At 33.7% G+C, this 15,057-nt stretch overlaps 1 protein-coding gene across 1 annotated transcript; it reads right to left on the reverse strand.

Moving 5' to 3' along the window:
* Positions 1–1,579: 1,579 nt before the first annotated feature.
* LOC132174249 (transcription factor JUNGBRUNNEN 1-like) lies at positions 1,580–9,929 on the reverse strand. The gene is made up of 8 exons (XM_059585936.1): positions 9,644–9,929; positions 8,967–9,277; positions 8,031–8,348; positions 5,207–5,415; positions 4,684–4,707; positions 3,806–3,863; positions 2,358–2,420; positions 1,580–1,798 (listed from the first exon to the last, which is right to left on the reverse strand). The coding sequence occupies exons 1-8, from the start codon at positions 9,858–9,860 to the stop codon at positions 1,580–1,582; spliced, it is 1,419 nt and encodes a 472-aa protein (XP_059441919.1). The 5' UTR covers positions 9,861–9,929.
* Positions 9,930–15,057: the final 5,128 nt, after the last annotated feature.

Consider the following 15,057-nt stretch of genomic DNA (forward strand, 5'->3'; position numbering starts at 1 on the left):
CCTTTCTTAGGTCACTCACGGCCACAAGCTTTCCAGCGCCACCATTTTCGTTTGAAGAAGTCCTTACATCTTGAACTATAAACTGGCAAATAGTCCCGCCAGTGAGGCTTTCTAGGACATGACCTTTTTTCCGAAGGGCTGCCCTGATATCAGCAAGAACTTCTAAGTGGTTGCCACTCACAGTTGTCCAGTTCTCATAGTATACAACATTAGGTATCAGCTGGTTAAAAAAAATTGTATCAACATAAAAAAAAAAACAAAAAAAAAAAGCTCAAAAATGGTAAAATTAATGCATTTTGCTGCAGGATTAATATGGGAACAAGAACCCCGAAAACGAAATCGAAATAACAGCGTGCTCTCCAAAACAAACTTTTCTATAGGCATTGATGCAGTCTTATAGTATTATATGGAATATTTGAAACCTCATCAAAAATCTCAGTTGGTTAGGTGACTCAAATGATAATCATGGTTTAGTATTTTTTTTCTAGATGCACCAAAATTCGGTTCCATTCTCATACTTGGAGAACCTAACTCACTGAAGGATTAACCAATCCAATCAGATGTCTTTAGAGTTTAGACCTACGCGGCAACCTTCTCAAACACAATTCCAAACATGCTTTAAGTGAATCTCGAATCTGAACTTGCAAAAAAGGTGATCTTTATCGACTGCCGCATTGCATTCATCATCAGTGCATCCTCTTTTTAGCCATTCGTTCGTCGGATTGCAACACATATTGCCATCATGGGACATCACACTATCACAGAACCATGTTTAATGCCGTGAAGATGTCCAGGGCACATCACAAAGAACATCGAATGAAGTTAAAAGCTTTCCAATGAGTTTCTACCCAAATAACATTTGAAGGCAAAAAAATACATGAGCCTAAACGTAATGCTACAAAACCAATTCAACAATAACTCTCTCCATGGCCTTGTGACATCCACAAATACACAACTCTCAGCATGACGCCGTAGGTAGTACTAAGAAGAATCGTATGAAGCCACACAAACAAGAAATACAAGACTACTATTTACTCAAAACCTCAATACAAAGGTAGCTGTGAATGCATTGAAATAAAATAACAATTTCAGTTATTGGAATAGTGATTGGTACAATGACAGGAGTTCATTCAAGAGGTCTTGGGTTCGTAAGTTTTTGAATATTCTTGAATAATGAATTGACCAAATGAATTGAAGCTGGTTAGCCCTCTTCTGACTCTACACAACAGTTCACACGTCAGAACAAAACTAAGACATAACTGGTTTGGTTGATAATGCTCTTTGGGTTTGCTTTTTGCCTTATTTTTAGCATTAACAAACAATTTCAGTATAAAACACTTAAAACTCTACTATAACATTTACGCCAAATCATAACACTTTTTCAATTAAAAAGCAACAAGCACCACCTAAATAGCATTATCGAACCCAATAATCTTGGATTTAAGGACGCGGTGTCCCCTCCAGTACATTAAATCAGCCTACTCAATTCACATTGATAAGAGAAACACATTTGCCACAGCATCAATGAGGTAAAAACAAAGAAAAAAAACTAGGTGAATTTGGTATTTCTTAGACCATATCAAATTTCTTGATGATATAGCAAGCATGTCCCCTCGATGCAGTGATGAGATAATGAATAAGAGCAGATATAAATACTCTTCATACCATTTATGGCTTCCATGTTATCTTCCTTGTAGACACCAAGGTGTGAGCCATGGACAGATAAAAGCATCTCACCAGGCATAGGCAACCTCAGTGTTTTCGGTGTCATCCCAACAGACAGCCTTTGGCTACTCACCTGCAAAAATGATCATATGTAACTTAGCATCTCAAGCTAATTTGATAGCCATCCACCAAAAAAAGAATTTGAAACCTAGCTGACAAATACTCTAGAAGCAATCTCAGCCCTTTAGCAAGCTTTATTTTTCTCACTCAATTCCAGTCACTAGCTACCTATCCTTATATATTTCTCCTTTTACAAATAAACTGTTTTTGTTATTTATAAATCATAGACATTGGGATAAAATCTCAAGCACCGACACCAACTAGTGACAACAGACACAACACCCATAAATGTTTTTTTATGTACTTTCATTGGAGTATATGTGGTGCAATGGTAATTGTTGGTAGGCACTTTGTGTTGCATCAGCTGAAAAGCTCCTTCAAGGTCCTGGAGTTGGACTACAGCATTTTAAGAATTCGAACTAACTAGTGCCCTTCAGTAAACTACTTGGCCCTTCTACTTATTTCGACAAATGAGACGAGTTTGGTTCCAAGGTATTACATAAGTTATGTTTTAGTAAGAGTGAAACTTTATGCAAAGCAATATAAACCCAAGTGACCAAGAAGAGACAAACCCCAGGAGTTCGTAGACCATCTTGCATCCCAAGCATCTGAGTATCACATGGCTCCTCTAAAACCTACAAAACAGATATTTTAGTAAGATAAAAGGAAAGGAAACATGGCATTTTTTTGTGAATATCAAAAAGTCTAGGGATTGTGCTTTAGGGTCAATTTGGTTTTGCGCTTTCAAAACATGAGATTTCAAAAATGACAATCTCAAAATGTGTGATTTGAACAATTTTTGAAATACAGTTAAGCTTTTGGGAAAATTTCGATTTAGCCTTTAAAATCGTGTTTTTCTAAAAAGGCACCATATTACCTGCATTTTGAAAATGTAAATTTTTTTAGGTTTTCAAACCACTCTTTTTTAAAAATTAACTCCCAAGTAAGACACTTTCTACGATTTTGTTTAGAAACACACTTTTAGCTTGCGAAATTGCATGGCCAAACAAAGACTTAATAAGTTTATCGCATGAAGTGCAAAATAAAGACAATTTCAATTGCATTTAAACAAACTCAAAAGAAACCATCCTTTGTTTTGGTAATTAGTAATATACGCATCCTGAAACCCTTAAATTTGTTCGCATGAAATATAGATAGATAGCAAGAGAAAGAGAACATACAAAGTTACTTATTTGCAGATTAGCAGCACCTACAAGGCTTGTCTTCACTGCCACCAATCAAGCACCCTTGTGAGATACAATCAATCAAAGAATACAAGTTTAAGCATAATTCATCAAAAGACTGAAATTCACGAATACCCGCTTTGCTCGAAAACTGAAAGCCACCCAAAGATGCAATAGCAGCAGAGCAGTCTGGATAAGCCATGGACAAGCGGCGCAGAAGAGACGTGTGAATGTCGCTTCCATCACCTTAGTTCATGGGCAAATTACCGTCTTCATTGTTCCATTGCATTTCACATTGTTTGTTTCCTTCATTTCGAACAACCAAAAGATTCGGAAGGTTTTCATTGAAAAATTTCTGAGCTGAAGTTCCCAGTTGTTCCTCGCTGAAATAAGAGCGAAGCAAACGCACTTCGGTCAGCAAATGTTCAATTTCCACATCACGAATAGCCCTAATTGCAGCACTTTGTCGCTCAATTGTTTTTTTTTTTAAAAAAAATCAAATTCAGAAATAAAGATATCAAATTGAGAAACAATTCTACCATTTCTTCCATGTATTACTTAAAGAAAAAAATAAAAAATAAATAAAAACCTTCTTGATCTGTAAAAGCAGCTTGTTCCTTATCAATTTGGACCTCTGTTGCATCGTTTACATCATTCACAGGAGACGATGGTAATTTCTTGACAGTTTTCTTGGCTCTTCGTCTTGCCATGTTAATTTACTGCAAAGCCAACTGTCATTCGAAACCCTAATTTTAAGCGCCAAAGTTATAGGATGTAATCCATAAGTGCAATTGAGAAATTTCAAAAAAATATATAAGAGGGGCTCGAATGGTTACCAGTTGCCAAGGCTTGGTCGGAGGGTCCGCAAAGGGAAGTTCTTGCTTACTCTGTTTCCTTCAGAACCAAGACAATATTTGAAATTGGGGAAGAAAGCAAATTTTACTTTGGGCGGAAAAAAAGTTTGAAAACTACATATAAAATATGGAAAATTTTGACATAAAAAAATGACACCTAAAATGTGTGTGTGTTTTTTTTTATTTATTTATTTTTTTTTTATGGAAATGTTGATTTTCTATCCAAAATTGTGTCTTCCATTACTGTCACGTCAACATTTTTGTTGTATCACATTAAGATAATAATATTTTAATAAAAAAAATCAAAATTTTAAAAACAAAAACAAAATGAAGGGGTAACGGGCGATGGGATTACCAGTCTACCACCGCTAGGGCTAGCGTTGGCCGCAAGCCACCCAAAGGAGGTGGGGTGACATCCACATCGCCCTCTATCCTTCATTTTATTAGTCTTTCATTTTTTTTTTCTTTTATCTCTATAGAACTGAGCCACACAGCCATTGATACCAATATTTGTACAGTGTACACCGTCTATTATCTGCTGGCCTTGGAAATTGCAATTCTTTAACACATTTTACTCAAATTCTGCTGAGGAACAATGCATCAAATATTCGCACAAGTCTGAACCTCCAAATTCTAAACAGGATTGGATTAGTAAACCCTAATCTACAATTCACAAAAATTTGCTCAATCTACAAATGGATACTCACAGTAACACTCAATCACCCTCTGGGCATAACAATCAGAAGTTTAATCTTTCAAATTACTCAGGATTTGAAGCAAAATATGGGGAAAATGCAAAATTGGAGAGAAAATAAGCTCATTACCAAAACAGAGAGAAATAGAAGAAGGAAGAAATTTACCTGATTTGGTTTTCTTCTCTGCTTCTGCAACGAAAGAGACAGAGAGTCCATCAAAACAAAAGAAAGAAAGAAAATCAAAGGGAAAGTGAAAGAGTCGGTCGATTGGAAAGGGAGAAGAGAAAACGCTTAAATATTTCAGCCTTGGCTAGGACTGTAAACGAGTCGAGCTTGGGCTGTCCAGGCTCGGCTCGTTTATTTTTGAGCCAGGCTCGAGCCGAGCCTGACTTCGCTGCTCGAGCTTGGCTCGATAGGGTTTGAACCCTATTCGAGCTCGAGCTCGATCTTACAAATTAAAATTAAATAAGGTTATATAAGTTCTAAACAGATTGGATATCAAAACCGACAGCAGATAATTATGGGGAGAAAGGATCAGCCAAACAAACACATCCAAAAATATTTACACTTTTTTCTGGGCAACCAAACAAACACATCAAACGGCAGAACCCCAAACCACCCACCACCCAAGAAGAAACGGAGAAAAAAATAACCCAAAAAGAAAAGAAAAACCCACAAATCTTATCACCTCCTCCGCCTCCGATCTGCAGCGTACTTCGAGAGTGAAACGACCTCCGAGAGCGGCGTGGACAGCGGGGTTGGCAGCGGCAAGTTCCTAGAAACCGGGCACGAGCCGTTCAGCTTCGGCCAGGCGTCGAGGTGTGTGGTTGCTGTTGGGGGTACTGGGGGAGTGGTAGGAGCGGCAACAGAGATAGGAGGCGAGGAGGATGGTGGTGACTGAGAGGAGAGTCGAGAGAATTGAGAGATCTGATTGATAGGTTTAGGTTAAATTTGGGTTGTCTAATTTGCAACCGTTGGATTTGGCAAAATAATTAAATTTTAAATATTAACGGTTTGATTCGTTTTACCAAAAGCTTATCTCATGTGGCTGTCTCTACTTAGATCTGTTGTGCTTGTTCAATATGATCCATTGACTATATGTAAATTTTCAACATTTAATATTACTCATCAGATTAGATCAAATAAGGCAAGCTTACGGTGTCTCTGTTACACCATATACATATTTCTTAGTAAGTGCTTGATAGCTGTCATCCATTAATATCATCCAACGGCTATTAGATCATCACTACATTTTGGACAGCTACGATTACACTTATATACCATAGATCAAATTCAAACTCAGCTACGATTAAATTTAATAAAAAATTCAAAATTCCAAATTTATGAATTAAGAATAAAAATTGTGTTATGTAGTATTATTTAGTGTCAGTTTGTTATTTCAATTTCAATAATTACAATTTTAAAAATTGTGTTTTTTTCAATTGTGTATTTTTTTTTTCTTCCTATTTTAGATTAAGTATTTTTTAAATCACAACGTAAAACACTTTATGTCACACACTCACACACACTAATCACTATTATCATATTACATATAGTATTATTTAGTTAATATGTTAAAATGTTAATGCTTAACACGGGTCAAGTATATAATGTCAATATTAATATATATTGTATCTTATATGTAAACATTTATATACTTATATAGTTATATGATTGTATCATTATCTAATTTATATGAGTAATGAGTCAATGTTAATTGTTATAACTTATATACTTATATTATATGTTCTCATTATCACGATTCATGATATATGATTTAAATTCAAATTATTAAGTTTTTACTTATAGTAAATTGTGATTATAATGTATAAATTATAAGAAACACATTAGTTACTTAATTATTAATCATTTAATCTAATAGTAATACTCAAACTCTAAGTAATAAATTCATATAATCTAATGGTCATACACTTATACTTAAATTTTATGATCATATTATCTCACAATTAATATTAATATTATTTTAGATCTAAGATCATGTGATACATCATATATGTTTTATAAGAATAAAACATATAATTATAATGTATTGATTAAATAACACAATAACTTATGCAGATATACCATATGATTATATAATGATTATGTGATATACCGTATACGATTCCAATTTTCAAAGTATAAATTATCTAATTATAATATTTGTATTAAATGACACAATAACTTGTACGGTTGTACTATATGATTATATCATATGATAAAATGATTAATGATAATATCATATATATATATGCATAAATAACAAAAAAAAAGGGTATATAATATATTTGTTATTATTGAGTAAATGAGTAATGTTGATTATATATTGTTATTTGTTACTTAATAAAAAATATACGAGCCGAGCCTAATAAGCGAGACGAGCCTTATACGAGCTTGCTCACGAGCTTAGCCGAGTCGAGCCGAGCTTGCTTCGTTTAATATTCGAGCCAGGATTTGTGTTCACAAAACGCTTCATTTAATATTCGAGCCGAGCTTATGCGAGACGAGCCCGAACTTGCTCGCAAGACACTTCGCTCACTTAACAGCCCTACCTTGGCGCCAATTAAAGCAACTATCAACAGCGACATTTATTTGTCGCCGCTAATTGTATCTTTAATTTTATTTATTTATTTATTTATTTTTTTTATCTTTTCATATATCGGTTTGTATGATTTTTTTTTTTATTGTAAATGTTTTCGTATATATAATGTAATATATACAAAATGTCTTCACAATTGTTTTTATTTGTATATCATATGACATGTACACAATATATAATTCAATATTATATGACAAAATATATAAATAAATATCAACTTAATGACGATTGATTGTTTGGACAAATCTGATGCATCGTTTTTTAACCCAATCTCGAATGGTCTCTTAGGGAGATTAAAAAGTATTTTTCATACCTAAAATGATGTTCCAAACAAAAGGGTTGTGTATTTAGTAAAAAAAACTCAAAAAGTACTTAATTAGTTGACTTGTTTTTTGCCTTTAAAAATGGCCGAAACCTACTTCTAAAAAAAAAAAAAAAAAAGCTTTTCCTAAAAACTCATTTTTTACTTTACAAATTATATTCCCAACACAATACACTGCTAGCAGATCAACTTGTATTAATTCCAGAGTAAATAATTAGTAGACGGCAAGAGAAAAATATTTGGAAAACACTGTCAATTACTTTCGTACTATAATAATCTATATGTATATGTATGAGAAATGATTAGTATCAATAATTTACCCATATTTTTTTCATATTCTTTTATAAATTCAATAGATCGACCATTAGATTTGTAGGGTACACTATTGATTTATGTGGACTCCACAAATCTAATGATTAATTTGTAAGATTTTTTTTTTTTTAATCTGTAAGATTAATTTGTAAGATGATATGAAAGAAATATGGACAAAATTAATATTGACACCAATGATCATTTCAGTGTATGTAATTAATGTAAAATTAACATGAATACTTATTTACATAAACGAGAGGGATCAAGAGCAAACTCTACAACAGATCTAAGCTCATCATCCCAATTCTCTAATGCAAACAAGTCTTCATCATGATCATTCGCATCGGCTCTTGGAGTTATTGGATTAATGGTTGAAGATAATATTGGAGGTTGTGGTAGCGTCCAGCTCGGCTGCCCTGCATGCAACTGCGTCCTTCCATCAATACCCTTAATCTCCTGATCATCATCATTTTCATATTTGATGGGATCATCCGAGGAAATTATTGGATGTTTCTTAGCACTTACTTCTCTCCATTCTGCCGTGTACTTCCTATGCGACACATTTCGCTTGAAAATTCGACACAGCGTCCAAATTTCCTGCATGAAAAAAGTACATGAAACCATGCATCAACATATATATATATTTGATATTTTCTTTTTTGACGACAGAAAATCGTCAAATGCATATGGCTACTTCGTGTACTCACTCCTAGCCTGTCAAACAAATTTCAAACCCGTACAAAGCGCTAATTTATATTTGAAGCATGTTACACAATCATTTTTAAACTATATTTTTTACAAATTCAATAGATCAAACATTATATTTGCTGACTCATGTGGTTTCCACACAAATTCAATAGTAGATTCATCCATTCACTATAGAGATTCAATGGTTAAAAAAAAATGAATTCTGTCTTTTTCTTATCAAGTTTCCATGGATATAGGTGGTTTATGTTAGATTATATTTGATTATTCTATATTATGGAATTTGATTGTAATCAGATTTGATGGTAACTAAATATGATATTAATTATGGGATTTGATTGTAATCTCCTACTTTTAGGCTATCAAATTTGAATGTATTCTCAGCTATATATCTATCATATTAATAGGAGATTGTTAAATTGTAAACATGACCAAATAAATAAGATAAAAAGGTCGTAATTCTTCGTGTCTGATGGCATATATAGATGAGTATAATTGTATTATTCTTACAGCTTCTTGGACAGTATTTTTGGCATCGGCAAGATTGGTGGCGCCGTCGTGTTTGGGAGGAAGGCGAAACTCGTGCATCATCCAATCAGTTTTGAGGCCTTTTCCTGCACTCCCGCGGTAGTAAACTAATGTTTTCTTGAGGCCAATGCATTCTCCTCCCGCCGAGTAGACCGGTTTGTCGATGCCAGTGGCTTTCCAAAACCCAGACCCCGTCACTCTGTTGGGTCTTATGCTGTTCCTATACTTTCTCCCTCTTTTGCAGTAGAAGTACCACTCCAACTCTTTCACACTGCTGCTGCTATTATTGCCTTCTGCAACCAAATATATATAAATCAATCACAAACAAAAGTAATAAAGTATAATCTCAATGATGTTAAATGAAATGAAAGTAATCTTTTAGGTCTGAACGGGGTTATAGGGTACGTAAAAAAAGGTCAAAATTTTTTTCATGCAGTTCTCATAATTAATAAGAAGCTATAGATGGTTTTCAGAGGCACCATATATATATATATATATATATACAGTTAGATCCACAGAAAAAAAAATAAAAAAATAAAATAAAATTTTAGCTTGAAAGAATCAAAGAAATAACCTTATTAAGAATTTAATTGTTTGATTTTGTCAAAGATACAAAAGAGTTGAATTAAAAGAAAGAAAGGGATGCTAATAATAGTTACTTGGAAGATCCCATGGATCGTATTTGTAGATATCGATCTGTTGGATGAGTTCAATAGCGATGGGTTTCTTCTCAACCTTCCGGCGAAGATAAAACCCAACAAGCTCTTCATCAGTTGGATGGAACCGAAATCCTGGCAATATTGCAACTTCACCTTCCTTACTAGTACTACTACTACTCATCATCATCATCTTTTCTTCCTTGCAGCTCATGATCATCGATCTTCTCCTTCCTTCCTCTTTCTTCCCTCCCTTTGTAGGTTGTAGCTAGGGAGCAATCATATGGAAGCTAGAGAAGCTTCTATTATATTTATATATATTTATTGTGATTGTGAAGATTGATGAGAGTTAATTAGGTTTTTAAAAGGTCAAGTCATGCGGTCTGACTCTGGAGCCTTGATGGCCCCACACGACTTAGAAGCAGTCTTAACTAACTTTATTATATTTATTTAATTATATGACTCTTTTTTTTTTTTTTTACTTCTTTCTTCTTTCTTTTCTGAAGAGCTATCATCAATAGAGGAAATCAGGGGATTGACTTACCAATCAAAACAAGGAGAAATATATATATATATATATATATAACTTTATTTTCATCCAAAGGAAAATGTTTTAAATGTAGAAAATCAAGACATTTTGCTGATAAATGTCCAGAACCGCCCAAAAAATTGAAAAAAAAAAAATTAATGCTTTAAAAATTGATGACAATGAAAAGAAAATCTTTTTAGAATTCTGCAATCCATTAATTCTTCTGATTCATCTGACAGTGAATTTTTAACTTCAGATGACTTTGATGACCACTCTGCTAGTGAATTCTCTGACAATGATTTCAAAATTGGTTGTAATGATTCTTGCTGCAAAAATGTGAAAACCTACAATGTTCTCACAAAAACTGAAGAACAAGAAAATTTGCTAATCACTTTAATTTCAAAAATTAAAAATCCTGAATTAAAAGAAGACTACCTTAAAAAACTTAGGAATAGGATAATTAAAAATGCTAATAAACTTATCAATGCAAAAATCTCACTTGATGAAACTTTGGAACAATTTTCTAAACAAAAATCCAAAGTGATTACTATCTCAAATATGCAGCATAAGATTAGTAATATCAAGAAAAAAATTGTTGATTTAAAAAATGACTTGCACTGTATTAAAACTGATAATAACGATTTAAAACAACAACTTTTAGTACTGAAACTTCAAGATTGTTTTCACGATAAAAATTCTGATGATAAACAATCTGAGTACTCTAATAAAAGAATCCAGCAACAAAGTGATTTCCGATAAAGTCAAGATTGTCAGTCTTATTGACAAAGTTGTTCCACCTAAATGGTATTCTAAAGTTAATATCATTGTTGCTCCTAATTATACTCTTGATGTCATTGCTTTGATTAATTCCGATACTGATTTGAATTGCATTCAAGAAGTGTTAGTACCTAGTAAATATTTTGAACAATCCACTGAAAAATTAAATTTTGCCAATGGAAGTCGTTTACAAATTAAGTATGAATTGAATAATATTCATGTTTGCCAGAACAATGTTTGTTTTCATACTACTGATGTCCTTGTTAAAAATATGTCTGATAAAGTTATTTTTGGCCTTCCTTTCATTGCCATGTTATATCATTTCACTGTTAATGAAACTGGTGTTTCAACCATTAAAATAGGTGTTAAAGTAAAATTTCATTTTGCTTCCAAATTTGACATTGATGTTAGTTGTTTGAACATTATCTCTGCTAAAACTAAGCATTTAAACTTTTTTAAATAAGAAGTTAAATACAAAAAAATTGCTAAACAACTGTCTGATAAATTGCTGCAATCTAAGATTGTGGCTTTCAATACTTTGATCATTGATCTCGTTTGCTTTGAACTTCCTACTTGCCTTTTGGCATAGGAAAAAACACATTGTTTCTTTACCATATATTAAAGATTTTTCTGAAAATAAAATTCCCAGTAAAGCTAGGCCGATCCAAATGAATGCTGAAACTTTAGATTTTTGCCAAAAAGAAATTGTTTATTTACTTGTTAAAGTTATCATTCGCAACAACAAGTCTCCTTGGTCTTGTGTCGCTTTTTATGTTATAAAAAATGCTGAAGTTGAAAGGGGAACCCCTAGGTTAGTAATTAATTACAAACCGCTCAATGATGTGCTAGAGTGGATCAGGTACCCCATCCCTAATATGAAGGACTTAGTTAGTTGCATTAGTGAGGCTCTAGTCTTTTCTAAGTTCGATATGAAGTCAGGGTTTTGGCAAATCCAGATTAATGATAAGGATAGGTATAAGATTGCTTCTACTACCCCTTTTGGGCATTATGAGTGGAACATCATGCCTTTTGGTCTGAAGAATGCTCATAGTGAATTCCAAAACATTATGAACGATATTTTCAATCCCTTCAGTCATTTTGCCATCGTTTACATTGATGATGTTTTGATTTATTTAATATCTATTGATGAACACTGGAAACATTTGAATTTGTTTCTAGACACAGTCAAACACAATGGACTTGTTGTCTCTGCTAAACAGATTATGACCAAAATTATATTCCTTAGTTTTGATATTTCTGAAGGTCAGATTAGATCCATTGATAAAGCTATTTAGTTCGCTAATAAATTTCCTAATGATATCACTGATAAAACCTAGCTCCAGAGATTCTTAGGTTCTTTAAATTACATTGCGGATTTCTACAAAGACCTGAGAAAATATTGCAAGCCTTTGTTTGACCGTTTACAAAATCCTCCTCCTCCTTGGACTAGTATTCACTCATTAAAGAGATTAAAACTCATGTTAAGACCTTACCCTGCTTAGATATTCCTTCCGATAAGGCTTTCAAAATCGTTGAAACTGATGCTTTTGAAATTGGCTTCGGACGCATTCTGAAACAAGTTGTTTCTCCAAGATCTCCCGAACAAATTGTTCGATTTCTTTCCGGATCCTGGAACAATACGCAAGCTAGTTATAGTACTATTAAGAAAGAAATTCTTTCTGTCGTTTTATGCATTACTAAATTTCAATCTGATTTGTTAAATCAAAAGTTTTCATTACACATTGATTGTAAATCTGCTGAATACATTCTGAAAAAAGATGTTGAAAACATTACATCAAAACAAATTTTTGCCACATGGCAAGCCATTTTAAGCGTTTTTTATTTTGATATTGAATATATTAAAGATTCTATTAACTCTATTCCAGATTTTCTCACTCGTGAATTTTTGCGGTGCGAGCATGGCAAGCAAAAATGATGAGGGGAAGATTGACTCCAAGGCTTTGGTCTTAAAACTAGAGTCTACCATTTCTGCTCCCATTACTAATTCATCTATTGCTCTTGCTAACCGTTTCTTGGCTTTTAGCCCCGGATCACCAGTTACTTACTTCAGTGCTCTCGTTTCAGATTATGACCCTTTTTGTCATTTCTTCTAAAAAATCCACTATTCCTTTCATTAAATACGATAGCTTATGTTGTTCTTCCTCATTCCGAACATTTATTTCATATTGAGATAAACCATTCTCACATTAAATCTCCTACTCAAATTGCCGTTTCTTACTTTCCTCCTCAGTTTCATTGGATCCCTGAGCATCCTCTGAAAACTCTTTCATACTACACTAATATCCTGCTCCAGACAAAGTCTATTCATTTCAACCCATTTACAGTAAAACTGAACCCAAAAAACTACTTTTATCATAGTGTCTATTTTGATAGAATCATTCCTGAAAAAGATTGAGGGGAACATCCCTCGAACCCAAGAAAATTGGAAGATTTCTCCATCCCGTTCTGCTATTATGATTACATTGATGCTTAGTCCAAATTCATGCTCTACCAAAATCCCAAGTTTGACCACTCTTGGTTCATAAACTTTGATAAAGAATTTGGAGGCATCCCCCCTCTTTAGTTCTCCAGATGGTGGATGAAATTTGGTCTTTTTCCTGATATCCTCCCAATAAAACTCGTTGAAACTTTTATATCATTCAAAAATCTTTACAATACTGATGAACATAGGGCCAAATTTCCCCACGTTCTGCATTTTGTTAAAAAATTCAAAATTCCTTGGATCATAAAATGGCAATATGTCATTCTTGATGACAAGGTAGAACGACATTGGTATGTTAAATGGTGGGATAACTACCCACGAGTTGATAATTTTGTTGGCAATGTTAAGAATCTAGCCCATTTGCCAAAAATCCAAACCCCTCAAATTCCCAATCAATTAACCATTGGCAATCCTGCAAAACTGGTAACTCCTAGTACTTTTGTATCCCCTCCCAAAGAGACAGATACCGTTACTTCTGCTACTTCTTCCAGTTCTTCTAAGAAGAAAAAGAAAAGAATGACATTTTAAAAGCACTTCTGGAATCTCTCAATGATAATTCCGATGAATATGAAGAAGAAAATTCTGATGCATCTTCTGAAGCTACTTTTAATCCCATGAAAGAATGGTACGAAAATTCTGGTTTCCTTGGTGATAGCCCCGATAACTATTACCCCGGAATTGAAGATTTATAATCATTTGCCCTTCACAGTGGCACCGTTCATTTTCCCTTCACAGTGGCACCGTTCATTTTCCCTTCACAGTGGCACCATTCATTTCCCCTTCACAGTGGCACCGTTCACTTGCAGTGGCACCGATTACTTGCCTTTTACAAAAGCACCGTTACATTTGCCCACTAGGGTACCATTTTTATTTCTGAAGACATTTGCCTATCATTATGACACAATTCAATCATTATTGCTACAATTTCTCATTTGTCTGCCGACATTACAATGCTACAGTTTCTCATTTACCTGCAGGCACTACAGTTCTGCTACAGTTTACTATAGTGCTACAATTTCTCATTTGTCTGCCGACACTACAATTCGGTTACAGTTTCTGCCATGTAGTTCTTTACTTTTACTGTTAACTTTCTCAATGTAATTTTTATTTACCCATTGGATTTTGTCTATAAAAATGACGAATCCCCCTCAGTGTACGGCAGAGGCTTTTAGCCTAAACACTGAACTCATTCTGCAACTATCCTGCCTACTACTTGTAATGTGTTATGCTCTTGTGTACTTTCGCTATTTCTAAACTACGTTTGAATCTGTAAGTGCTCTTGTTAATCAAATCTTTTGATATCTTTTCATTATCAATCTTTTTCATTTCTCTATTATACGTATGTAATTGGCACATGGCACTACCTACAACTTTAATTTGTACGTACGTAACAATTGCGACAATTAATTTGGGTTTATTCTCTTCTTTATAGGTTGTGTTGTGATGACCCGAATAATTAATATAGGTTGAAATATATATATATATAGAGGAGACATTAAAACAGGATATTAATTAGAAGTCTTTTAACTTAGATTTTCAAGCCCTTTTTGATCTAATACTCACGAGCCACAACGTGCTCAATCTCATTCTCTCTCTCTCTCTCTCTCT

Source organism: Corylus avellana, chromosome ca3 (assembly GCF_901000735.1).
Source record: "Corylus avellana chromosome ca3, CavTom2PMs-1.0".
Taxonomy (NCBI): Eukaryota; Viridiplantae; Streptophyta; class Magnoliopsida; order Fagales; family Betulaceae; genus Corylus; species Corylus avellana.